We start from the raw sequence: 27,364 nt of genomic DNA, 5'->3' as shown, positions 1-27,364 counted from the left end.
CTGACTGGCTACTGTACTTACTCAGTGCATAGGTGCGTGCATTTGTTTTAGGTGTGCGTGTGTTTTTTGTTATTTTTTCTTTTTTTTTTTTTTGGGATGATGCAGCATTTATTTAAATGTTGCATTTTCATTTTGTAACATTTTTTTTTGCTACGTCGCATGTGTTTTGTATTGTTCGTGTGTGTTTTTTAACGGAACGTTTGGATGTCGCTATGTTGAAGGTCCCTTGTCGGCCCCGCTCACCAAAAACACAGCGCAGGTGAACAAATCAAACGCACCTCCGCGAAACCAGGAAATGGGAGGTGTCACGTGACCGTGTTTACTTCAAATTAGACTGAATAAACTTCTCCTCGGAGCAACAAATGTTTCATCTTTGACGAGCGTGTCCACCGACGGGTGAGCAAGTGAGTTGGACAGGTGAGTGCGTTGAGAAGCATGTACACTGATGATATGCGAATTGTAAGTTAGCAAACATTTAAACTTACTACTTGTAGCTACTGTCGAATTAAAGGCATTTTTGTCGACATTGTGAAAATGACTTGCTTTTGGGCGGGAAATGATGACTCGACAAATCTGATTAGTTACAATCTGCGTGGATGGGAGTCGTTATAATTTGTCCTACATCCCCACTTTGCCGTCAAATATGGTGCTCTTTAGCATAGCTAGCATGGTATTGTCACGGCGGCTACTTCCTGATCGACGTGGAATCAAGGCAGAACAAGTTTGAGAAACATTGCGGTTATTCCATATGTACTCGGAGAAAGGCTCTCGACATTTATATTTGGTATGATTATTTTATAATGTCTCACACTATATATTTTTACTTTCGCTTTTGTTCTCATTAACACCTCCATGCGGTTGGTCATTTACTTTTGTTTTCATGAATGGAATTAGAAAGAAAAAAAAACTCAGATAAAAAGTGATATCCCTGTATTTTTAGTCTGAATCGCGACGTAGATATGGCCTTATTTAAATATCTCGATATTTTTAGGCCATATCGCGATACACCATATACCGGTATATCCCGATATTTTGCCTTAGCCTTGAATGAACACTTGATGCATATAATCACAGCAGTATGATGATTCTATGTGTCTACATTAAAACATTCTTGTTCATACTGCATTAATATATGGTCATTTTAAGCTTTCAGGCAGAGAAGGAAATCACAACTAAGTCAATTTACCAAAACTGTATTTATTAAACAGTTATTAAGCAGTGGCACAAACATTCATGTCATTTCCAAAACAGAAAGTGCAAGATTGTCAGAGACATTTTAAAACAAGCTATTAGTGCACTTTTGTGCATGATGTCACTAAGATGACTTATCAAAACACTAAATTAAAGCTGCAAGCAGCGATGGACGGGACCGACTTTGACGGCACATAAAATCCCAACTTGAGCAGTAATTAAAACTCTTTCGTCAACTTTTAATCAGAAGGGTTCAATCTCTCTCCTGTGCTAGTTTGAAGCCGACACGACAAACGCGCTCAGGAGATAATGTTTGAAAAAAGGTGACCGGTTTTTACAAAACTTTTGTTTTGAAGTGGGAATTGTAAACTTCCTGTTGATTTTTGCTGGGGGTTGTCAATTTATGAAATGGAGGTCTAAGTGAGACCTACATAGAGGTTCATGTCTCTACGACATTCCTACTGGAAGTTACAGGCAGTTTTGTCTGTGTTTTCTTGCTAGGAGCAGTTTTGTCTGTGTTTTCTTCTTTCTTCCTTTAAAGTTTGGTTTTTTGATTAGATGACAATTTTCGCCAGTCCTGATGTGTGTGTCAAATTTGGTGAGTTTTGAAGCATGTTAAGGGGGTCAAATTACACCTCAAAGAGGCAAAGGTGACTGTTTTTACAAAACTTTTGTTTTGAAGGGGGATTTGCAAACTTCCTGTTGATTTTTGCTGAAGAAAGTCGATGGATGAAATCTAGGTCTAAGTCAGACCTACATAGAGGTTTTTGTTTCATGTCTCTACGACATTCGTACTGGAAGTTACAGGCAGTTTTGTCTGTGTTTTCTTCTTAGGGGGCGCTAGAGCGCAATTTTGAGTTTTAAAGTTTGGTTTTTTGATTAGATGGCAATTTCCGCCAGTCCTGATGTGTGTGTCAAATTTGGTGAGTTTTGAAGCATGTAAAGGGGGTCAAATTACAGCTCAAAGAGGCGGCGGAATAATAATAATAAAACCTTACAATTACAATAGGGTCCTCGTCCCAATGGGACATTGCGGTCCCTAATTAAAGTGCACTTTTTGTACAGAACGCCAATGCAATAGCTTAAAAGTATGATGTCACACAAGATATTTCAATAAGTGTCAAATAAAAATGAGCTACATAATAGGAAATCAAATAGTGTTTGTCCTTTGCTATGTGGTAGGTTCCTGCGGACGTTATCTCCTTTTGTTGTCGACTCTTTTTTTCATACGGTGTTGATCTGGAATTGTTTGCCTCTGCATTTTGGTGGTGTGGCACCGGCCGGAGATGTTGACATGCGGAGTAAGAACTCTTCATTCTCTAGCAGGTGACTTTTCAAATGCCATCCATCTTCTTCCGCTTATCCGAGGTCGGGTCGCGGGGGAAGCAGCCTCAGCAGGGAAGCCCAGACTTCCCTCTCCCCAACCACTTCGTCCAGCTCTTCCCGGGGGATCCCGAGGCGTTCCCAGGCCAGCCGGGAGCCATAGTCATCCCAACTTGTCCTGGGTCTTCCCCGTGGCCTCCTACCGGTCGGACGTGCCCTAAACACCTCCCTAGGGAGGTGTTCGGGTGGCATCCTGACCAGATGTCGGGCATATGGTCAGGACTTTTCAATTGATGCTACATATTAGCAGTAATGCTACTTTTTGTAGAAACGCTTTCGCCCCACACTTGACAAATTACGGTTGTCTGTTCGACATATTCCCGCTTGAAGCCAAACCACCGCCAGACGATGGACCCCCTGCTGTTTTTCTTCATTTGTTACCAGATTCACACTTTCTTTCTCTCGTATTACCACTCGCACCACAGCTAACGTTACCCATGCTGCTACCTCTCTGCTCCGCAAGGGCGTATACGTATGTGACGTATGTCGTGACAGTATGTGACGTATGTAAGAAGGTGCGCTTGCTGTCTGTGAGAAGGAGGCAAAACAAAGAGTGGGAAGAGCCTGGAGTGTAATGTCTGCAGCTAAAAGCAACTGCGTGAGAATGTATACTCGAATATCACGATATAGTCATTTTCTTTATCGCACAGAGACAAACCCGCGATATATCGCGTATATCGATGTATCGCCCAGCCCTATCACGATGTACGATATATATCGGTATAATAAAAAAACAATATGTGCAAAGTGTTTAGATTAAACCAGGGGTGTCAAAGTCAAGGCCCGTGGGTCAGATCCGGCCCACGAATGAATGATCCATGGCCCCTGGGATGATATTTGATTAGTATTAGAAACCGGCCCGCAGGCCACAGCCCCCTGCTGCTGTTTTGGACGCACCAATACTCCATCAGTGTTGGCACTACGAATTTTCAAAATGGGGTACCAGGGACCCCATAAAGTCATAAAAATGGAGTCCCATGGTACATTTTTGGGGTGACACTTTTTTGTAACTGTTTTGAAAACAAATGATAAATGTATGCATTATCCTGTTGTATCTCATATTCTATATTGTGTTTTGGAAAAAAGGTTGTCATAAACGTTACTTAATTCATAAAAAAAACAATTAAAAAAAACCACATTTTTATGCATATGTAAATTTATTCAGTTATAAACATTCATTCACTTTCTACTTTCCTTCATGGATCTAAACCAATGGTTCTTAACCTTGTTGGAGGTACCGAACCCCACCAGTTTCATATGCGCATTCACCGAACCCTTCTTTAGTGAAAAATAAAATGTTGTTTTTTTCAAATTCAAGACAAAGTTATATGTTTTTGGTAACACTTTAGTATGGGGAACATATTCTAAGTAACAAAGACTTAATTTAGAGTTTTTTGGACACATGGGGAACATATTCTAAGTAACAAAGACTTAATTTAGAGTTATTTGTTTAGGGTTAGAGGGTTCGGGCCAGGGTTAGAGGGTTAGGGTTATAATAAGGCCATGCCGAATAAGGCATTATTAAGTACTTAATAATGACTAGTTAAGAGCCAATATGTTACTAATTTGTATGTTAATAAGCAACTAATTAATGGTGAATATGTTCCCCATACTAAAGTGTTACCATGTTTTTTTACTGGGGCACAAAATGAACCGTGCATGAACCTCACCTTGTTCAAAGAACAAAACCAACACAGTGCATAAAATCACAACAAATTACACACCTGCAAATCAGTGTGACTTCTGCTGTTGCCGTACCCGTACTACGCCGATAGGGAAAAGTTTTTATTTACACGGGTGTGTCTTGACCTCCGCCGAACCCCTGAGCCCGACTCACCGAACCCCTAGGGTTCAATCGAACCCAGGTTAAGAACCACTGATCTAAACTTTACCGCTGCCGGTATTTTTTTCTATATTTTTATTGTAATATTTTCAGAATGTGTTTGTTCTATTTTTGGCCAAAGTAAGACAAAGAAAACAATTTGAAGTTGTCTTTATTTTTTAGTTTTAATGCCATGATTTTAATAGTCTGGCCCGCGTGTGCACAGATTTTCCTCCATGCGGCCCCTGAGCTAAAATGAGTTTGACACCCCTGGTTTAAACTCAACACTGTATTACTATTACTACCAGTGTTCTGAATATTACTTTTAAAAAGTAATTAATTTTAGTTACTCGTTACTTAACCAAAAAATAAATTAAATTACTAATTGAATTACTCTTTAATGAATCTAATTATTTACTAGGGAAATTAATTTATGCGCTACTTACAAAAATGAGGCGGTAGAGACGCGCCAGACCCTTCCCGCTCCCCTGACCTCCCTCAGCTACGGTGCCTGCCGGGCCGCAAATGGCCGTAACAAAGGCACATCCAAAGATACTGGTATGGCGATATTCTCTGGTATATACAGTACAGGCCAAAGGTTGAACACACTTTCTCCTCATTCAATGCGTTGTCTTTATTTTCATGACTAAGGCATCAAAACTATGAATGAACACATGTGGAGTTAGTTATGTACTTGTCAAAAAAAGGTGTAATAAGTGAAAACATGTTTTATATTCTAGTTTCTTCAAAATAGCCACCATTTGCTTTGATTACTGCTTTGCACATTCTTGGCATTCTCTAGATGAGCTTCAAGCACACCTGTGAAGTGAAAACCATTTTAGGTGACTACCTCTTGAAGCTCATCAAAAGAATGCCAGGAGTGTGCAAAAAAGTAATCAGAGCAAAGGGTGGCTATTTTGATGAAACTAGAATATAAAACATGTTTTCAGTTATTTCACCGTTTTTTGTTAAGTACATAACTCCACATGTGGTCATTCATAGTTGTGATACCTTCAGTGACAATCTACATTGTAAATAGTCATGAAAATAAAGAAAACGCATTGAATGAGAAAGTGTGTCCAAACGTTTGGCCTGTACTGTATATATCCATCCATCCATCTTCTTCCGCTTATCCGAGGTCGGGTCGCGGGGGCAGCAGCCTAAGCAGGGAAGCCCAGACTTCCCTCTCCCCAGCCACTTCGTCCAGCTCTTCCTGTGGGACCCCGAGGCGTTCCCAGGCCAGCCGGGAGACATAGTCTTCCCAACGTGTCCTGGGTCTTCCCCGCGGCCTCCTACCGGTCGGACGTGCCCTAAACACCTCCCTAGGGAGGCGTTCGGGTGGCATCCTGACCAGATGCCCGAACCACCTCATCTGGCTCCTCTCGAAGTGGAGGAGCAGCGGCTTTACTTTGAGCTCCTCCCGGATGGCAGAGCTTCTCACCCTATCTCTAAGGGAGAGCCCCGCCACCCGGCGGAGGAAACTCATTTCAGCCGCTTGTACCCGTGATCTTGTCCTTTCGGTCATAACCCAAAGCTCATGACCATAGGTGAGGATGGGAACGTAGATCGACCGGTAAATTGAGACCTTTGCCTTCCGGCTCAGCTCCTTCTTCAACACAACGGATCGATACAGCGTCCGCATTACTGAAGACGCCGCGCCGATCCGCCTGTCGATCTCACGATCCACTCTTCCCTCACTCGTGAACAAGACTCCGAGGTACTTGAACTCCTCCACTTGGGGCAAGATCTCCTCCCCAACCCGGAGATGGCACTCCACCCTTTTCCGGGCGAGAACCATGGACTCGGACTTGGAGGTGCTGATTCTCATCCCAGTCGCTTCACACTCGGCTGCGAACCGATCCAGCGAGAGCTGAAGATCCTGGCCAGATGAAGCCATCAGGACCACATCATCTGCAAAAAGCAGAGACCTAATCCTGCAGCCACCAAACCAGATCCCCTCAACGCCTTGACTGCGCCTAGAAATTCTGTCCATAAAAGTTATGAACAGAATCGGTGACAAAGGGCAGCCTTGGCGGAGTCCAACCCTCACTGGAAACGTGTTACTGTATATATCTCTTTCTAAATTATATCGGTTTTGACTGTAATACCAGTATACCGCCCAATCCTAGTTATACTATATTAAAAAAATGTAAATCCCTATAAAACAAGAAAAACAGACCTAAAACAATATTTGTTCTATTATTCCGACACAATAACCCGTTCTGTCTGTCTGCAAACCACCGCTACTGAGCATGTGCACAAACTTAAATATTTCAAAGACTTGCCTGGAACGGACTAGGTATTGATGTAATTTTTGAGTGTTGGTACATTGGATTGCGTTTAGCATCTTTAGTGTACAAAATGTATCAAAGTGCCTCGGTCCGTGTACCTTCCGTTCATTCTATTTCAAATTCTGAAATGCAAATAAAAAAAACACATTTCGGACCAATTTTTCTATTTTAATTTCTGAAATAAAAGTTGGACAACTATTTAATGAGACTTTTTTGAAACAACAATAGGACTTCTGCTGAACAAAGGTGTTACCGTTATGCAGTGACGTGCAGTCAGGGGAGGCAGGTGAGGCAGGGCCTCACGTGCCATCATGGAAAGAAAAAAAATGTAAAAAGAAGGGAAAAAAATTAAATTGTCATATGTATCCAGTGATTATACTATAAAGTTATTTTCCTTTTAACTTCACCAGTTTTAGATTATTTTTATTCAAAATCGCTCAATTTTCACATTTGCCGTTCAAATACTGAGAAGAGACTTGCGGTGAGTCAGCAGCCAGTTGAGGCACGTCACTGAGTTGAGCCTCACCATGGATTGCGCAATGACTCGGCTAACTGCTGGCCTGCTGTGCAGTGACACCGTATTGCTATATGAATTATATTATAAATTTCCATAGTTTAGTTAGCTGAGGTATATAATGTACAGTGTATTTTGTCAACAACTGTATGTATGTAACGTATTTCTTGTGCTGAGCAATCATAAAACTGCTGCGAAGACGCACTGGCTGAGGCTCACAGTAATCCCGCCTCCTGGTGGTAGAGGACGGTAGTGATCCCAGAGATCATTCTTGCGACTATTCGGCTGCAGAAGAAGTGACAACAAGTAGCAACAGTTAGCGATCGTTTATTTTTTTCCTCTTGCCTGGACTTTTAACATGGAGGATTACATATCTTAAATAAAACAGTTTTCTGGACTTTCAATCGAAGCAGGAGGTAATACTTAAAGGAAGATCTCCATCGAGACAGAGAGACTTTTAAAACTGAAGAAAGATAAGGAAGACTTCTATAAACAAGTTATCGATGCTTTTGTTCAGAAGGAGCCGCGCATGGACTTCATTTATGAGTAAAGGTAAGACCATAATAACGTTTTTTTTATTAAATGTTCTTTTTTGTGTGCTACAGTTTGTATGTGTAAAGTTAAAGTTAAGTTAAAGCACCAATGATTGTCACACACACTATGTGTGGTGAAATTTGTTCTCTGCATTTGACCCATACCCTTGCTCACCCCCTGGGAGGTGAGGGGAGCAGTGGGCAGCCGCGGCCGGGAATCATTTTTGGTGATTTAACCCCCAATTCCAACCCTTGATGCTGAGTGCCAAGCAGGGAAGAAAATCTGAAAATCTGACTGTGATGAAGTCAGTGCCTCACCAGCCATGAACCTCACCGCACGTCACTGCCGTTATGCTAAAAACATGCTCAACGCAAAGGAAAAGCTAAAATACGGCTTCCGGTTCAATTTGTCATCAAACAGATAACCACACACTTTTGCATTTTGGATGAACATTTTTTTCGATTTTTGTGTTGATCTGGAAAAATTTAAATCCATAAAAGGAAAACAGCACAAAATCCAATTTTAGGGCAATATTTTAATGAAAATCAACCACTTTTTTTGTTTTAAAATATGCCATGTATGATAATAATCGAAAAATGGCCCTCATTTTATTTTTTGATTTGCGTTTCAGAATTGGAAATAGAATGAACGAAAGGTACACGGATCCGTGTACCTTCAAATAATGCAAATCAAAAAACAAATTTCGGGCCATTTTTTCTATTTTCATTTCTGAAACAAAAGTTGAACAACTATTTAATGACACTTTTAGCATGCTAAAAACATGCTAAACGCAAAGGAAAAGCTAAAATACGGCTTCCGCTTCAATTTGTCATCACACGGATTCAATTTTGCATTTTGCATTTCGATTTTTGTGTTTATCTGGAAAAATAAAAATCCATAAAAGGAAAACCGCACAAAATCCAATTTTATGGCAATATTTTAATGAAAATCCACCCTTTGTATGTTTTCAAATCTGCCATATATACAAACCCCGTTTCCATATGAGTTGGGAAATTGTGTTAGATGTAAATATAAACGGAATACAATGATTTGCAAATCATTTTCAACCCATATTCAGTTGAATATGCTACAAAGACAACATATTTGATGTTCAAACTGATAAACTTTTGTTTTTGTGCAAATAATCATTAACTTTAGAATTTGATGCCAGCAACACGTGACAAAGAAGTTGGGAAAGGTGGCAATAAATACTGATAAAGTTGAGGAATGCTCATCAAACACTTATTTGGAACATCCCACAGGTGTGCAGGCTAATTGGGAACAGGTGGGTGCTATGATTGGGTATAAAAACAGCTTCCCAAAAATGCTCAGTCTTTCACAAGAAAGGATGGGGCGAGGTACACCCCTTTGTCCACAACTGCGTGAGCAAATAGTCAAACAGTTTAAGAACAACGTTTCTCAAAGTGCAATGGCAAGACATTTAGGGATTTCAACATCTTCGGTCCATAAAATCATCAAAAGGTTCAGAGAATCTGGAGAAATCACTCCACGTAAGCAGCATGGCCGGAAACCAACATTGAATGACCGTGACCTTCGATCCCTCAGACGGCACTGTATCAAAAACCGACATCAATCTCTAAAGGATATCACCACATGGGCTCAGGAACACTTCAGAAAACCACTGTCACTATTTAGTGCAAGTTAAAGCTCTACTATGCAAAGCCATTTATCAACAACATCCAGAAACGCCGCCGGCTTCTCTGGGCCCGAGATCACTAAGATGGACTCATGCAAAGTGGAAAAGTGTTCTGTGGTCTGACGAGTCCACATTTCAAATTGTTTTTGGAAATATTCGACATCGTGTCATTCGGACCAAAGGGGAAGCGAACCATCCAGACTGTTATCGACGCAAAGTTCAAAAGCCAGCATCTGTGATGGTATGGAGGTGCATTAGTGGTTTTGGAACAACATATGCTGCCATCTAAGCGCCGTCTTTTTCATGGACGCCCCTGCTTATTTCAGCAAGACAATGCCAAGCCACATTCAGCACGTGTTACAACAGCGTGGCTTGGTAAAAAAAGTGCGGGTACTTTCCTGGTCCGCCTGCAGTCCAGACCTGTCTCCCATCGAAAATGTGTGGCGCATTATGAAGCGTAAAATACGACAGCGGAGACCCCGGACTGTTGAACGACTGAAGCTCTACATAAAACAAGAATGGGAAAGAATTCCACTTTCAAAGCTTCAACAATTAGTTTCCTCAGTTCCCAATTGTTTATTGAGGTGATGTAACACATGAACATGCCCTTTCCCAACTACTTTGGCACATGTTGCAGCCATGAAATTCTAAGTTAAATATTATTTGCAAAAAATAAATAAAGTTTATGAGTTTGAACATCAAATATCTTGTCTTTGTAGTGCATTCAATTTAATATGGGTTGAAAAGAATTTTCAAATCATTGTATTCCATTTATATTTACATTTAACACAATTTCCCAACTCATATGGAAACGGGGTTTGTAAGAAAAATCAAAAATTGGCCACAATTTTGTTTTTTGATTTGCGTTTAAGAATTGGAAATAGAATGAACGGAAGGTAGATGCCCCACCCCCACCCCCGCTCTCATTTCATTTTCATCTCTGCAAGTATCTGAACTTCTGAAATTAGAGAAATTCCAAAAGCTTTTTCTTGTTATCCGAGCTCATTCTCTGGTCCTCAGCTGATAAAGATGAGCATCTTTCAAGACCGAGCACAACAATTGGTGGCTGCTTATGGTCGCACGTTGGAGCAGCAGATGGTGAAGCGAGGCTCTTACCTGGCGTGTGGAGACGAGGAGCTGTGGAAGCAGGTGGAAGCGTTACTGAGGGAGGACAATGCTTCGCAAACACACTGCTTGGGTGTGGATGTTCTGAAGGTGATGGAGGAGTCACTGAAAATAAAGACTCCAAGAGCAGGCAGCGGCAAACAAGTAAGAGCAAGAGGAGGTCTGCAAGGTCTAAATAAAGCTTTTGAGGTTCTGGAACAAGCTGCTCTAAACCTCTACCTCGGACCCTGGAGGGAGGAGTACAAGGAAGTCAAGGTAGATGGTGGATTTCTTCCAATGTCTTCCATGACAGGTGTATGTTTAACTGTCATGACTTGTCCTGTCTCCAGATGTACTCGGGCATGTTCACACACTACATCAAACCCGTGCTGTCCGCCACACAAATCGAGAAACTTTTCGGTTTGCTGGGATACCAGTACTCGGCGCGGCGGGAGCAACTTCAGCTCCAGTCCCTCAGAGTCAGCCCGGACATTTTGGACAATCTTCTCCACCTGTCCTGCGCCTTCTTCCTGGCCCGCTGCGAGTGCCGCCTCCTCCTGGCAGCCCTGGAGAATGACGGCGGTGACGCCCAGTGGGAGCTGTGTGTGGTCAGAGAGAGGCAGCGGGGACACAGTCTCAAGGTATGTCGGAATTCCTTTGGTGTGTCACAGTACATAACCACATACAGCGTCTGTGAGGGGGAGATTAAAAATCAAGTTTAAACAGCAAGCACACCAATAAGAAACAATTTGACCTAGGTCTGCACAATTTGGAGAAAAAACCCAATTGCAATTTTCCTTTCCAAAATTACAATTCAATTTGCGATTTTTATTTTATACATAAACATGCATAAAACTGCAAAAATAACGAGTGAAGGAAGACATGTTACTTTTAGACCTAGGGTGTCAAACTCATTTTAGCTCAGGGACCGCATGGAGGAAAATCTGTGCACACGCATGCCGGACTATTAAAATCATGGCATTAAAACTAAAAACTAAAGACAACTTCAGATTGTTTTGTCTTTGTCTTACTTTGCCCAAAAATAGAACAAACATATTCTGAAAATATTACAATAAAAATATAGAAACAAATACCGGCAGCGGTAAAGTTTAGATCCATGAAGGAAAGAAGAAAGTGAATACTTTTATACTTGAATACATTTACATATGCATAAAAATGTGTTTTCTTTTGTATTAAATTTTATATGAATTAACGTTTGACAACTTTTTTACAAAACACAATATAGAATGTGAGATATAACAGGATAATGCATATATTTATCATTTGTTGTCAAAACGGTTACAAAAAAGTGGGACCCCATTTTTATGACTTAACGGGGTCCCTGGGACCGCATTTCCGACTTCTGGCAACAAATGTTACAAATCGAATCAACTTTATTTATAAATCACATTTAAAATTTACCACAGGGGTAGCCAAAGTGCTGTACAATAGGCAGGTTAAAAGATAAGAGAAACGAGCAAGCACAACACAACACAAACAGAGCACGATAAAAAATAAATAAAACATAGAAACAGGTTCACACAGGTGCATTATGGGACGCCATAGCAGGATGGAGATCACAGTGTTAAAAGCCATGGAATAAAAGTGTGTTTTTAAGAGTGATTTAAAAAGAGGAAGAGAGGAGGCCTGTCTAACACTCAAAAGTAAGTCGTTCTAGAGCTTGGGAGCAGCAGCGGCGAAAGCTCTGTCACCTCTAAGCTTCAGCCTTGTGTCAGGGACCGTCAACAGCAGCTGATCGGCTGATCTTAGGGATCGGGGGGGGCAGTAAGGTCGGAGAGATATATTGGAGCGAGGTTGTTTAGACATTTGAAAACAAATAGGAGTTTAAAGTTGATACGGTAACGCACAGGGAGCCAGTGAAGGGACGCTAGTATAGGGGTGATGTGCTCATGCCTGCGGGTCTGTGTTAGCAGACGAGCAGCAGAGTTCTGCACGAGCTGCAGGCGGGCGAGGGAGGCCTGGCTAATGCCTACGTACAGGGCATTGCAGTAGTCAAGACGAGTCGAGATAAAGGCGTGGATTAATTTCTCAAGATCATGTCTTGACAGAAACGGTTTCACTTTCGCTATTTGGCGTAGTTGATAAAAGCTTTTTTGTACGACGCTGCTGATTTGTTTTTTGAACTTAAAATCTGAGTCGAACTTTACCCCCAGGTTTGTGACACAGTCGCTGAGATACGGGGACAGAGTGCCGAGGTCAACGTTGGGGAAGGGAGAGCGACTTGGACCGAACAACATAACTTCTGTTTTGTTTTCATTTAGGCTCAGGAAGTTAGCTGAAAGCCAGGCTTTGATGTCGTGCAGGCAGTGTTATTTTGTGCCATGGGAAAGTAGATCTGGCAATCATCGGCATAACAATGAAATGTAATAACGTACTTCCTGAAAACAGAACCAAGGGGTAGAAGGTAAAACGCAAATAAAAGGGGGCCAAGGATTGAGCCCTGGGGGACCCCATGTGGTAAAGGAGCTGTGGAAGACATAAAGCTGTCTATTTTTACACAAAAACTCCTGTCAGTCAGGTACGACCATTACCAGTTGAGGGCGGCGCCCTTAATGCCCACATAGTTCTCAAGATGAGTGATTAAGGTAGCGGGGTCGACGGTGTCGAACGCAGCAGACAGATCTAAAAGCACCAGGACAACATATTTACCAGAATCTGTTGACAGGAGGATATCGTTAGATACTTTTAGAAGCGCTGACTCTGTGCTGTGGAGGGCTTTGAAACCGGACTGGAGCAGCTCAGTGATACCATTATCCTCTAAAAAGGGCAACAACTGACTGTAGACAACCTTCTCTAACATTTTGGAAATGTATGGAAGATTAGAGATAGGTCTGAGATTAGAGAGGAGAGAGGGGTCCAGGCTTGGTTTTTTAAAGTAGAGGTCGTACCACTGCATGTTTAAACTCTGCTGGTACTATTCCAGAAGAGAGGCTACTATTGATAATGATAAGGACACTTGATCCAATAGTAGCAAGTACCTCCTTAAACAGGCGAGGTGGGAGGGCATCTGCAGGAGAACGAGAGGGCTTCATATGACTAACTGTCCTTTAGAAAGGAAAAGGACACCGGCTCAAACTGATGGAAAATAGAAGAGAAGTGCAGAGGAATAGAAGGGTCATAGGAAGGCTGAGATAAACTGGCTCTAGTTGACACAATTTTGTCAGTGAAAAAGTGGAGACAGTTTTCACAGAATTCAAAAGAAGCATCAAAACCAACAGATTTGGGATAATGTTAATGGTTTTGAACAGAGCTCTGTGGTTGACAAATGTTACAGGTTACAGAACGTAAATTACGTATTGTTGGCGGTTTTGGGATGCATTTTAAAGTGATTTAGAGGCAGAATGGATTGATCCCATTAGCACCAACGCACGGGGACAAATGCACACTCCACACAGCGGTGTCCAAACAGAAGTTCAAATACACACACGGCGTAAAGTTAGACATCATCGGTAGTAATGTCAAAAGATTTAGGGTAGTTTCCACTGGTTTGAACAAGAAATTTTTTAATTACGGTAGGTTAAAAATACCCTTTTCTTCGAATTTGTCTCCTTACTTTTGCCGGGTGTCAACTCTGTTTAGGTGCGCGACCAGCTGACGCGCTTCTGACAGGCGCTTCTGACAGGCGATTTAGAACACGTTTTTTTTTTTTAAATAAAGCAATGAGGAACGTTTTTGATATTTGAGCTGTTTTTCAAACTTATAGCCAATAGTACGTAAATAATAAACTATATACATACAGTGCATCTCATCACCTTAAAAAAGGCTGAACCACAGTTTGAGCTCCTCAGGTCTGGTGCAGTGCCAATAACCGATCAAACTTGGCTAAAAAAAGCAGGGGCGTCAAACTCGTTTTCGTTGAGGGGCATATTGCAGTTATATGTATGTCTGCACTCGGTAGTAAATATACTGCACATAGATATACTGTGAATGTATAAGGATTCACTTCATTTTACATAATTGCCTATTGCATTTGATTGATGTTATATATTTTTTATGTACCGGTACACTATAACATTTTTTTATATTTTACAGTAAAAAAAATCTGTCAGCAGTCGCCAGAATTTTACCGTAAAGTTTACTGCATGTTTTTACAGCATATTACTGTAAATGAAAAAACTTTACAGCAGTTTAAAAAAATAGGCGACTGAGCTGCCAGTGTTTTATCGTAAAATCTACAGTTTTCCCAGTGTATTACTGTAAATGGAAAAAAGGTTCCACGGTTTTATTTTCAGTTAAATTCTGGCGACTGAACAGCCAATCTTTTACCGTAAACTCTATTGTTATTTTTACAGTGTACAATTTGATTGATAACTTGCTTTGAAATCACAAGTCAATAAGATATTTAAGTATTTAATATTTATTTCAACTGTTTGTTGCATTATTGGATAATATTAAAGTTTAAAGGATACGCATTGGCATGAAGTACATGTATTTGTCTGTCAAAATGGAAAGAGTTGATACATTTGGCAAAGAAATACTTTATAGAATGAAGCAAATTATTTTCAGGCTTTTGTGGTCACATAAAATGATGTGGCAGGCCAGATCTGGTCCCTGGGCCTTGAGTTTGAAATAAAGGAAGTAAAAGTTGTTACAAATGTTCTGTATGCGAACCTTCGGAAAGATCGTCAACTTTTTTCAAGAGAAGAACTACACCTATGTGGTTATAGTGTATATATATTTTCTCATTCTGTTTTGCACACTCTTGGAGTCAACATGTGCATAGTCATGTACATAGTGTGTATACACCCCCCCCCCCCCCCCCCCCCCAATTTTCTGTATACATTGTTTTTCAAATCACCTGACATGTTTACTGTGTACATAATTTATCCATTTTTTTAACGTAATTTTTTATATACATGTTACCGGTACAGGTTATATATTTTATTATTGAATGTATCAAATGTGATGAATATTTAATGGACCACAATGGAATGTTATCTGTAGTGACTGATGTCATTAATGTTGGTTTCACTTGAAATTGATGTGAAACACGGTCGGTATTAGAGGTGGAAATCTTTGGGCACCTCAAGATTAGATTACGATTACGATTCAGGACCTACAATTTGAATAAAAATCGATTATTGATGCATCTTTAATTTATGTAAAGTACAGGCCAAAAGTTTGGACACAACTTCTCATTCAATGCATTTTCTTTATTTTCATGACTATTTACATTGTAGATTGTCACTGAAGGCATCAAAACTATGAATGAACACGTGGAGTTGTGTACTTAACAAAAAAAGGTGAAATAACTGAAAACATGTTTTATATTCTAGTTTCTTCAAAATAGCTACTCTTTTCTCTGATTACTGCTTTGCACACTCTTGGCATTCTCTCGATGAGCTTCAAGAGGTAGTCACCTGAAATGGTTTTGAAGCCTTCAGTGACATTAAAATAAAGAAAATGCATTGAAATGAGAAGGTGTGTCCAAAATTTTGACCTGTACTGTATACTGATGCAGTTTTACATTTATTTTCGTTTTACTAAAAAACTGCATTTGTAAAACAGTTACATTAATTTCCACATTTATTAAATTAATGGAAATGTGAGCAAAACTGGAACATAGTAAAGGAACTGATGTGGAGCTCCCATCCATCCATCCATCCATTTTCTACCGCTTATTCCCTTTTGGGGTCGCGGGGGGCGCTGGAGCCTATCTCAGCTACAATCGGGCGAAAGGCGGGGTACACCCTGGACAAGTCGCCTCCCCATTTTGATAAATAACCTGGCTAGCAAACCAAAGTCAAATTGATAGCAGGATGGTGACTGATTTCTGTCACTTGTATTAACTGTGAAAAGAGAGCCGAGCTCATTCTACTACTGTGTGGAACAATTTCCCTTGTGGATCAATACAGTTTGTCTAAGTCTAAGTATGATTATCATCACAAATGATGTTACATTAATAACAAAACACCCCACCACCTCTTGTGAGCGAAAAGATTTTGCAAGTGCTTAAATGTTTCCTGCGGGCGCTTGACATGTTTGTTTGCATCATGTGAATCTCCTGGGGGTTAAGACCCCCGTTCTTAAAACCTAGTGACCCTGCCGATGCTCGCGACTTAGCATAACGAAAAGCGGACAGGCATCTCGTATCTCAAATTACTCTTAAATTGTACTTTTTTGTCCTCCTGTCCAGTTCTAGTTATGCATAAGAAGATCAAAATGATGTCCCAACGCTTCATTTTCTTCCTCCAGGTTGCGCTGGACAACACAAAGAGGATGATGGGAGTCAAGCAGCCGCTGATGGAGTCTGATGCAGAGTCTGAAGTGGATCTGTACACAGACGGGCAGGTTAACCAGGGCCAGAGGGTGATGGTTGTTCGCGATGATGACAGTTCGCAAATGCCCGCGTGGGACGTCGGCAACAGCGGATCTTTGTCCTTCCAAGCCGCGGGAGAACGTTCTTGCGTTTCAACACTCAAATGCCAGCTCAGCAGTAAGTTAGAAGCAGAAGCAGGCGGAGGCTCCTTAGTTAGTGTGAGGCAACACATGTCTGCTGGTGAGGAGTCTGTTGATGCAGAGTTCCAACCCCACAGTCTACAAGTTGGCATGACCGAGGCGGAGAGGGGCAACATTTGCAGTTGCCTCCGATCCCCTCACTTCTACCTCAAGCAGTGCATTGAGTGCAACGCTCTCCATGACACCTCCTGTGCTGTGCTCCAGCGTTGCTCCCAGGAAGGCCACCAGCTGCATCCCCCTGACATGATAAAGGAATCGACGGCGCCTCCAAGCCACAATGCCAGAACACCAGAGCCAGCCTTCAGCGGCAGCAGTGCAGACATAGCGGCTTTATCTCTGAGCGACAAGCCCAAGTCTCTGAGCATCAGCCATCCTCCAATCAGCTACCACGATTGCTGCAACGGCAGCCGCCGCGACCCTGCGGTCGCATGTCTCACCTGCCGTCTTTTCCACAAAGCGTCTTGCAAAGACGTCAAGATGTGCCAAGGTCAGCACTCGCTGAAACCCCTGGGTCTGTGCGCCTGTGGGAGAAAGTGCTCCAGGAAGCCAATGGTTCTGTGCTGTCACTGCGGGAACGAGTTCTGTAAAGACTGCTGGTACTTAAATCCTTGCATCTGCACCTGCGGCCAAACGTTGGAACCGTCATCGTCTGTGTGATTCGTGTTAAACCGCTTTGGTATTGTGCCTTCAATGCCCATAAATGTTGCCTTTTCTCGAAAGACAAATGCAGTGTGATGTTATTTTATGTTTATACTTAAATTTTTAACACAATTGAAGTCTTTGAATGGACTTTTTTTAATATACATAAAATTGTTGGGATGTCTGCTTAGTCACAGGAGTTTGTAAAATGTCTTGTTCTCGTCTGAAACAAGTTAATTGTATTAAATGCAAAGTTTATATGGGAAACTACTTGATTATATGTTTAATAAAATCACAAGCACATACAGTATAAATATCTCAAATTGTCTGTTAGTCCAGTCACACCAAGGCTGCATCTCAAATGAAATCACTTATCAGTACACTTCAATAAGTATACTGTGCAGTGTTATTCAGGGCTGGAATGGTTTGGAACTTCTCACGGTTTGTGGTCACAATTTCTGGTTCAGTATGCTTTGTTGTTTTTAACTGCCCACAATACCATCAATGATGTCATGTATCGTTACAGAACTGCCAACATTTGGTGTTTGCAATCCAGTAGATCTGCTTCATGCACTTTTGTCTAAGCTCCATACTTAGAAAATACTTCATTAGAGTGCTGTGCTTTTGAGACTGTCAGGATAGATTGCAGGTGTTCCTTTGTGAGACGACTCCTGCACTGATTTTAAAGATAATATACACATCATTGCACATCTAACAGTGGCGGGCCATGCGTTTCTCACCTAGGCCTTCAGTAATGTCCGACGTCACCTCTCAAAATACCGTAATTTATGTCACCACATGGACACGGCTGGAGATACTACCATATTTTTCGGACTATAAGTCGCAGTCTTTTTCATAGTTTGGCCGGGGGTGCAACTTATACTCAGGAGCGACTTATGTGTGAACACGTTACCGTAAAATATCAAATAATATTATTTAGCTCATCCACGTAAGAGACTAGACGTATAAGATTTCATGGGATTTAGCAATTAGGAGTGACAGATTGTTTGGTAAACGTATAGCATGTTCTATATGTTATAGTTATTTGAATGACTCTTACCATAATATGTTACGTAAACATACCAGGCACGTTCTCAGTTAATAATAATAATAATACCTGGGATTTATATAGCGCTTTTCTAAGTACCCAAAGTTGCTTTACATGTAGAACTCATCATTCATTCACACCTGGTGGTGGTAAGCTACTTTCATAGCCACAGCTGCCCTGGAGTAGACTGACGGAAGCGTGGCTGCAATTTGCGCCAACGGCCCCTCCGACCACCACCTATCATTCATCATTCAATTCACCGGTGTGAGTGGCACCGGGGGCAAAGGGTGAAGTGTCCCGCCCAAGGACACTACGGCAGCAATTTTTGGATGGTAAGAGGTGGGGAGCGAACCTGCAACCCTCAGGTTTCTGGCACGGTTGCTCTACCCACTGCGCCATGCCGCCTCAGTTGGTTATTTATGCGTCATAAATTTGCACTTATTATTCGCACACTTATTCAGCCTGTTGTTCACTATTCTTGATTTATTTTAAATTGCCTTTCAAATGTCTATTCTTGGTGTTGGGTTTTATCAAATAAATTTCCCCCAAAAATGCGACTTATACTCCAGTGCGACTTAAATGTTTTTTTCCTTCTTTATTATGCATTTTCGGCCGGTGCGACTTATACTCCGGAGCGACTTATACTCCGAAAAATACAGTATACAGAAACACACTTGCACGCTACTGACCATTGAATCCCCTCAACAGTGTACAAAACTGTCTATTTTTTGGCGCCTTTAACATTCAATAAACCCGCTTCAGCAATTAAAACATATATGTGGTACTGTCAAAATTAAAAGAATTGTGAAATGAAACATGAAAAAATAAAATATTTGAACTCACAATTTATAGCACCCATTCGACGCCGTATAAGCCAGTGGTACCGTCGTAGTTAGTAGTTGATCGTGGTCGGTTGATTCATGTGAAAGTCGCGGGCAAAACATCTCACCACCGGGATAGCTTCCGGTGTTGGCCGACCTCGTCTTACAAGATGTAGTTTCTCTTCAGTATCCTTCTTGAAAATGGCCTTGCAAATATATATCTGCCACTTAATCAACATTTTGCACTCCTTAAGTGAGTACCGGTGAGTTTTCTATGGCTTTCTATGGCTTCGGTGCCACTTCCTGTTTTTGCAACTTGTGACTGGATACTCACATGGGACTCCCAAGTGAGTATCCAATCACAGCGTAAAGCCAGTTAGAAAGAAGGCCTTACTGACAAATCGTGATTTGATTGGCTATGGCAATTGTCTTATCAACTGTATGTGTCAGTTTACTTACAGTGCACATACGCCTGCATTGTTGATTCTGAAGGCCCCGGGCAGATTTGGTAACAGCATGGCAACATAAGCTAGCTGAATTCTGATTGGATACAAACTCTAACCTAAAAACAACAGCAATGGAAGGAGCATAATATGACATGAAGAGAATATCAATCAATGTTTATTTATATAGCCCTAAATCACAAGTTTATATGAATACTTTTAGATATTTAGGGGGGAAAAAATTTATAATACTTTTATCTTTAATTATGATCATGACGGCTTCCTCCCACCTCCAAAGACATGTACCTGGGGATAGGTTGATTGGCAACACTAAATTGGCCCTAGAGTGTGAATGTTGTCTATCTGTGTTGGCCCTGTGATGAGGTGGCGACTTGTCCAGGGTGTACCCCAACTTCTGCCCGATTGCAACTGAGATAGGCTCCAGCACCCCGAACGGGACACGCGGTAGAAAATGGATGGATGGGATGGATTTCTGGTTGTTAGGCCAGCAGAGAGGCCTTGCTGGCCCTGACGGCACACCACTGACATCTGATACATCATATATTGACGAACAAAGGTGGTATGTGCCAGTCATCTGTGGTACTTTTTTCTGGATGGGAAACAAAAATGCGCACAACAGCCGGTGAGTGTGTTTTTATGTCAATCATATTTTGTTAGATGGACATTTTTTAAAACCGCTGTGGAGGAAATAAGCGCTTAAAAAAAAAGACCCTTTCTCATGAATTCCTGCTTTAGAGTTGTATATTCCGACAGTTTGCGTCATTGAATGTGTCCTGAGTGGCGATTGGATGACCGTGGGGAATTTGATACAGTTGTATATGTTTTCATAAAGTGATTGTTGATCGACCACCTCTTCGTCATCTTTTCAACTTTCAGGCAAAAGCTACAATATTTTATGCCACACAAAAACACCACGATCAGCGAGATTCGTAACTTCAAACAAGGGAAATATCCAGAGAATCCCAAAGAGTTGTCAGGTCTGCTAAAGTGCTGCCATACAGCAGAACTACACAATGGGTCTCTATCTCTGACTGGTTGCTAAAAAAAAGTCTGCTCGCCATGTCTAACACAACTCCTGCTTCTCCTCACGTTACTCAATGCACACCCAGATTTTTTTTAGATACCGTTCTGTCCCTACACTTCACCACTATTAAAATGTTTGCGTGTATTAAAACGTGCAAACTTGATCGTGCACAAAGCTGATTTACTAGGATCTCTTACATAAGCTAAATAGCGAGCGCAATCCTTCATATACAGTACAGGCCAAAAGTTTGGACACACCTTCTCATTCAATGCATTTTCTTTATTTTCATGACTATCACTGAAGGCATCAAAACTATGAATGAACACATGTGGAGTTAAGTACTTAACAAAAAAGGGTCAAATAACTAGGGATGTCCGATAATGGCTTTTTGCCGATATCCCGATATTGTCCAACTCTTTAATTACCGATACCGATATCAACCGATATATACAGTCGTGGAATTAACACATTATTATGCCTAATTTGGACAACCAGGTATGGTGAAGATAAGGTACTTTAAAAAAAATAAAACAAAATAAGATAAGATAAATAAATTAAAAACATTTTCTTGAATAAAAAAGAAAGTAAAAGAATATAAAAACAGTTACATTGAAACTAGTAATTAATGAAAATTAGTAAAATTAACTGTTAAAGGTTCGTACTATTAGTGGACCAGCAGCATGCTGGTCCACTAATATGTGTGCTTACGAATTGTATCCCTTGCAGACTGTATTGATATATATTGATATATAATGTAGGAACCAGAATATTAATAACAGAAAGAAACAACCCCTTTGTGTGAATGAGGGGAGGGAGGTTTTTTGGGTTGGTGCACTAATTGTAAGTTTATCTTGTGTTTTTTTATGTTGATTTAATAAAAAAAAACATACCGATAATAAAAAAAACAATACCGATAATTTCCAATATTATAGTTTAACGCACAGGCCGATATTATCGGACATCTCTAGAAATAACTGAAAACATGTTTTATATTCAAAATAGCCACCCTTTGCTCTGATTACTGCTTTGCACACTCTTAGCATTCTCTCGATGAGCTTCAAGAGGTAGTCACCTGAAATGGTTTTCACTTCACAGGTGTGTTTGAAGCTCATCGAGAGAATGCCAAGAGTGTGCAAAGCAGTAATCAGAGCAAAGGCTGTCTGTTTTGAAGAAACTAGAATCTAAAACATGTTTTAAGTTAATTCACCTTTTTTTGTTAAGTACATAAACTCCACGTGTTAATTTATAGTTTTGATGCCTTCAGTGACAATCTACAATGTAAATAGTCATGAAAATAAAGAAAACGCATTGAATTAGGTGTCCAAACTTTTGGCCTGTACTGTATATGAAGGATTGCGCTCGCTATTTAGCTTATTTAAGAGATTCTAGTAAATCAGCTTTGTGCGCTATCAAGTGTTCATACATAGTTTTGATGCCTTCAGTGACAATCTACAATGTAAATAGTCGTGAAAATAAAGAAAACTCTTTGAATGAGGAGAAAGTGTGTCCAAACTTTTGGCCTGTACTGTATATGCAGCATATACGCAGATTATTAGAACACAATGCCGGGAGGAGGAAATGCAATTATAATCATTTAAACCTCGCAATGTGATTTATCAAACCTAAAACTGTTTTACGGCCGCTGTGTTGAGTCTATATTTAGCACATTTTGGCACCACCCGCAACACGCCTTATACTACACCAGGGGCAGTATAGCTCGGTTGGTAGAGCGGCCGTGCCAGCAACTTGAGGGTTGCAGGTTCGATCCCCGCTTCCGCCATCCTAGACACTGCCGTTGTGTCCTTGGGCAAGACACTTTACCCATCTGCTCCCAGTGCCACCCACTCTGGTTTAAATGTAACTTAGATATTGGGTTTCACAATGTAAAGCGCTTTGAGTCACTTGAGAAAAAGCGCTATATAAATGTAATCACTTCACTTCACTTATACTTTGTATACGCTATTTAGTACTTATTTTAGTAGATCAGACCCTAAGTGTAAGAACAGAGGTGCAAAAATGGACACCGCAGAAGTTGTGAAAATGGCCATCCAGGTGAATAGTTTCAGAGAAGTCGTTGTGCATTTCTTTTGTGTCCCTCACTCACAGAGACTCCTGATGCTTTTTCATTCATTGTTCTCCTGCCAGTTGACGTTTATGAAAGTCTTGCTGTCCATTCGGTCGATGTAGAGAACGCCATCCAAGTGGTCCATTTCATGCTGTAGGATTCGAGCAGGCCATCCTGTGGTCTGCCAAGTCACAGTTTCTCCGTTCTCATTCAGACCTTGAAATGTGCAATATGTGGTCAGTCGGGTGTTGGTGAAGAGATCTAAATAGATCTAAAAACACTTACCTGATACTTCCACAGACAGATAGCGGGGAACTGCGCCAGAAAAGCCTGAGATGCTCTCACAGCCCTCTTGGAAGATAACTGTGTTTCTGTCCAGCACCCTCAGCTCGGGGTTGATAAATATTCTCAGTGGCTGAACAGAAATATCACAAACTTTTCTTGAGGCGGGCAAACATTCAAGCAGCATCTTTTGAGGATACTCCAAAGCCAGGATTCGAAGCGGTATCCCGATCTGAGGGGCACTCAGTCCAACACACTCAAATTTACGTAGGACCTTGACTAGAGTGTTGATGACTTCCTGAACATCAGGACCCCTGATAGCAGCAGGGTCAACAGCCGCAGCTCTTGAACGCAGCACCGGATCACCGACCTGACACACGTGGTGGTACGGAGGACTGGGAGGGGATATCAGCTTGCGTTTCATGTACTGAAAGTAAGAGCGCACCTTGACGTCGCTGCTGTAGGCGCAGGTTTCAGCAGGTACCTGTGACGCAGCGGAAGGAAACATACGGAGTCTCCATGCTAGGTGGGACAGTTGAAGCAGGGACAAACGTGATCTGGACATTGTAGATCTGCAGCCAGGAGGTCAGGGAAAGAAACAATTCTGCAAGAAGGACAAATAAAGCTGGGTTAAAAACACTTTAGTGATTTAGTGTAGGGGTGTCTAATTACATGGGGCTTGTTTTCATTGAGGCTCACATCGCATTTATGGCTGCCCTCTAAAGGCCAGTTGTAAACAGCAAATAATATATATATATAAATGTATGAAATAAATCTCGAATTTCCAGTAAAAAAAAATAGCAGATCATTTCGCCAGAATTTGACTGCAAAATTAAGAGGTTTTTTTTTGACAGCATACCACTGTAAATGTAAAAAACTGTACCAGTTTTTTTTAAGAGATGTCCGATAATATCGGCCGATAAATGCGTTAAAATGTAATATCGGAAATTATCGCTATGTTTTTTTTTTAAATTATCGGTATGTTTTTTTGTTTTTTTTTAATTAAATCAACATAAAAAACACAAGATACACTTACAATTAGTGCACCAACCCAAAAAACCTCCCTCCCCCATTTACACTCATTCACACAAAAGGGTTGTTTCTTTCTGTTATTAATATTCTGGTTCCAACATTATATATCAATATAGATCAATACAGTCTGCAAGGGATACAGTCCGTAAGCACACATGATTGTGCGTGCTGCTGGTCCACTAATAGTATTAACCTTTAACAGTTAATTTGACTAATTTTCATTAATTACTAGTTTCAATGTAACTGTTTTTATATTGTTTTACTTTCTTTTTTATTCAAGAAAATGTTTTTAATTTATTTATCTTATTTTATTTATTTTAAAAGTACCTTATCTTCACCATACCTGGTTGTCCAAACTAGGCATAACAATGTGTTAATTCCACGACTGTATATATCGGTTGATATCTAGATCGGTAATTAAAGAGTTGGACAATATCGGAATATCGGATATCGGCAAAAAGCCATTATCGGACACCCCTAGTTTTTTTTTCTTGTAACATTCTGGCAACAGAGCTGCTAGTTTAGTGTCAAATATAATGTCATTTTAACAGTGTACAATTTGTTGAATAACATTAGTCAAGCATGTATTTAAGAATGTATTTGTATTATAACAAAAACGTGTTAGGAATGTATGATAATATGTTTGATTATTATTTTTATTTATTTTTTAAGTTGAAAATATATGCAATTTCATGCAGTACATGTATTTTCTCTTAGAATGGAAATGAATAATACACATTGTAATAAAAGATAAAGTACTTTATTGACATATACAATAGTGGCTCAAACCCCTCACAGAAAGCATCAAGAGAATGCCAAGAGTGTGCAAAGCGGTAATCAGAGCAAAGGCTGGCTATTTTAAAGAAACTAGAATCTTAAACATGGTTTCAGTTATTTCACCTTTTTTTGTGGCTAAGAAGTTATTATACACAACCTAAGTTGCACTCAACCTGCAAAGCTAAAGGTTAAATTAAGTATTTCACATCTGTAAAGTGTATATAAGACATACATGTATACAGCCAAAAAGCTGTGTAGAAATGAGAACTGATGTAAAACAAAAAAGTTAAATGTACTATCTGGAAATAATATATGAATTTGACACCTGTGACTTAATTGTTCACTAAACAAAAATACTTGTAAACATCTCTAGGAATTCACAGTGGTAGCCTGTGTACTTTGTTCCTGAGTGTGCCAGTTTTGACAGTTTGCAGTGCTGTCCCAAATCCATCAGTGTCCTTACGCACTTATCAGAAATGTAGTGACGGGACCAAATGTGCCGAGGCTTTGAGGCGTGTGTCGAGTAATGGAGGGGGCGGTTCCGTGAAGCGTGTATCAAAACTTGCTTCATTTAGGGGGAGGAGATGGAAATGATGACATGTGAAGCAAAGTTGTATCACGTGATTGTTTCGGGACGGGGTTCAGATTTGCAGGGAGATTCGACAACTCATAAACCGCCCAATGCTCTATTGAAAATGTGAGCTTTTTAGACTTGTAGCCAGTTCGGAATCTGGATAGAGAATAAAAATAGTTTTTAAAATACCACTAGATCCAAAGGACGACAAACTAAATCCAATCGACAAACTTAAATTCCATCCTTTCAGCATAAATGGTGCCTTCACAGATGTGTAAGTTACCCATGCGTTGGGCACTAATACGCCCCCATACCATCACAGATGCTGGCTTTTCAACTTTGCGCCTATCTGGATGGTTCTTTTACTATCTGGACACGACGTTCACAGTTTCCAAAAATAATTTGAAATGTGGACTCGTTAGACCACAGAACACTTTTTCGCTTTGCATCAGTCCATCTTAGATGAGCTCAGGCCCAGCGAAGCCGGCTGTGTTTCTGGGTGTTGTTGATTAATGGCTTTCGCTTTGCATAGCAGTTTTAACTTGCACTTACAGATGTAGCGACAAACTGTAGTTACTGACAGAGGTTTTCTGAAGTGTTCCTGAGCCCATGTGGTGATATCCTTCACACACTGATTTTTGATGCAGTACTGCCTGAGGAATCGAAGGTCACGGGCATTCAATGTTGGTTTCTCCAGATTCTCTGAAACTTTTGATGATATTACGGACTGTAGATGGTGAAATCCCTAAATTCCTTGCAATAGCTCATTGAGAAATGCTGTTCTTTAACTGTTCGACAATTTTCTCACGCATTTGTTCACAAAGTAGTGACTCTCGCCCCATCCTTGTTTGTGAATGACTGAGCATTTCATGGAAGCTGCTTTTATACCCAATCATGGCACCCACCTGTTCCCAATGAGCCTGTTCACCTGAACTGTTTGATGAGCATTCCTCAACTTTGTCAGTCTTTTTTGCCACTCGTGGCAGCTTTTTTGAAACATGTTGCAGGCATCAAATTCAAAATGAGCTAATATTAGCAAAAAATAACAAAGCTTACCAGTTTGAACATTAAATATCTTGTCTTTGCCGTCTATTCAATTGAATATAGATTGAAAGGATTTGCAAGTCATTGCATTCTGTTTTTATTTAAGATTTACACAACGTGTCAACTTCACTGGTTTTGGGTTTTGTAGTTGAATGTCGTCCATCACTTCACATTCACCATTTTGGCTGCTTGTTTTTTTTAGTTCCCACTCACTGATAGAAATATCAAGAATAATTGTCTCCAATTTGATCTCATAACATCAAATAAAGTATGATTTATTTCCCCAATTGTCTTTTGGCGTTTGAACCTTTCTTCGCAGCAGTGAACTCATGATACCCGGATGTAAGCTAAAGTGTCCATTTAAGAACGCATTTAAAACCAGGATCGTGATTCAATGTTCGGACAACACGAACCTTACCAGTTGTCCCTTTGTTGTTGTCGCTTGATTAAGTTCTCCAGTACCAGGAATACTTTTTTTTATTTCTTACTCGTGTTTTACTACAATCTATGACCTGAAACCCTTCAGAATTCAACCATATTATATATAGTTCCGGGTCAGCATTGAAGGAGCTTCGACTTCACAATAAAAGTTCGTTCGTTCGACGCTGCTGTCAAACG

At 40.6% G+C, this 27,364-nt stretch overlaps 2 protein-coding genes across 4 annotated transcripts; one reads left to right on the top strand and one right to left on the bottom strand.

The window, feature by feature from the left end:
* Positions 1-145: 145 nt before the first annotated feature.
* Positions 146-17,896, top strand: spata2l (spermatogenesis associated 2-like). Its single transcript, XM_061928039.2, has 4 exons — positions 146-417; positions 10,413-10,772; positions 10,847-11,137; positions 16,713-17,896. Exons 2-4 carry the CDS (start codon positions 10,422-10,424, stop codon positions 17,631-17,633), a joined length of 1,563 nt encoding a protein of 520 aa, XP_061784023.1. The 5' UTR covers positions 146-417; positions 10,413-10,421; the 3' UTR covers positions 17,634-17,896.
* Positions 8,660-27,364, bottom strand: pdf (peptide deformylase, mitochondrial). 3 transcript variants are annotated; one of them, XM_061928042.2, is made up of 4 exons: positions 27,165-27,364; positions 23,323-23,923; positions 23,077-23,253; positions 8,660-11,187 (listed from the first exon to the last, which is right to left on the bottom strand). In XM_061928042.2, exons 2-3 carry the CDS (start codon positions 23,882-23,884, stop codon positions 23,096-23,098), a joined length of 720 nt encoding a protein of 239 aa, XP_061784026.1. In that variant the 5' UTR covers positions 23,885-23,923; positions 27,165-27,364; the 3' UTR covers positions 8,660-11,187; positions 23,077-23,095. The 3 variants fall into 3 exon arrangements, with proteins under 3 accessions (XP_061784026.1, XP_061784028.1, XP_061784027.1); XM_061928044.2 differs by lacking the exon at positions 8,660-11,187 and having other exon boundaries at positions 19,914-23,253; positions 23,323-23,746; positions 23,830-23,923; XM_061928043.2 differs by lacking the exon at positions 8,660-11,187 and having other exon boundaries at positions 19,914-23,253; positions 27,160-27,364.

The sequence above is a fragment of the Nerophis lumbriciformis genome, linkage group LG35, assembly GCF_033978685.3.
Source record: "Nerophis lumbriciformis linkage group LG35, RoL_Nlum_v2.1, whole genome shotgun sequence".
Classification (NCBI taxonomy): domain Eukaryota; kingdom Metazoa; phylum Chordata; class Actinopteri; order Syngnathiformes; family Syngnathidae; genus Nerophis; species Nerophis lumbriciformis.
This window is presented reverse-complemented; position numbering and strand designations above follow the sequence as displayed.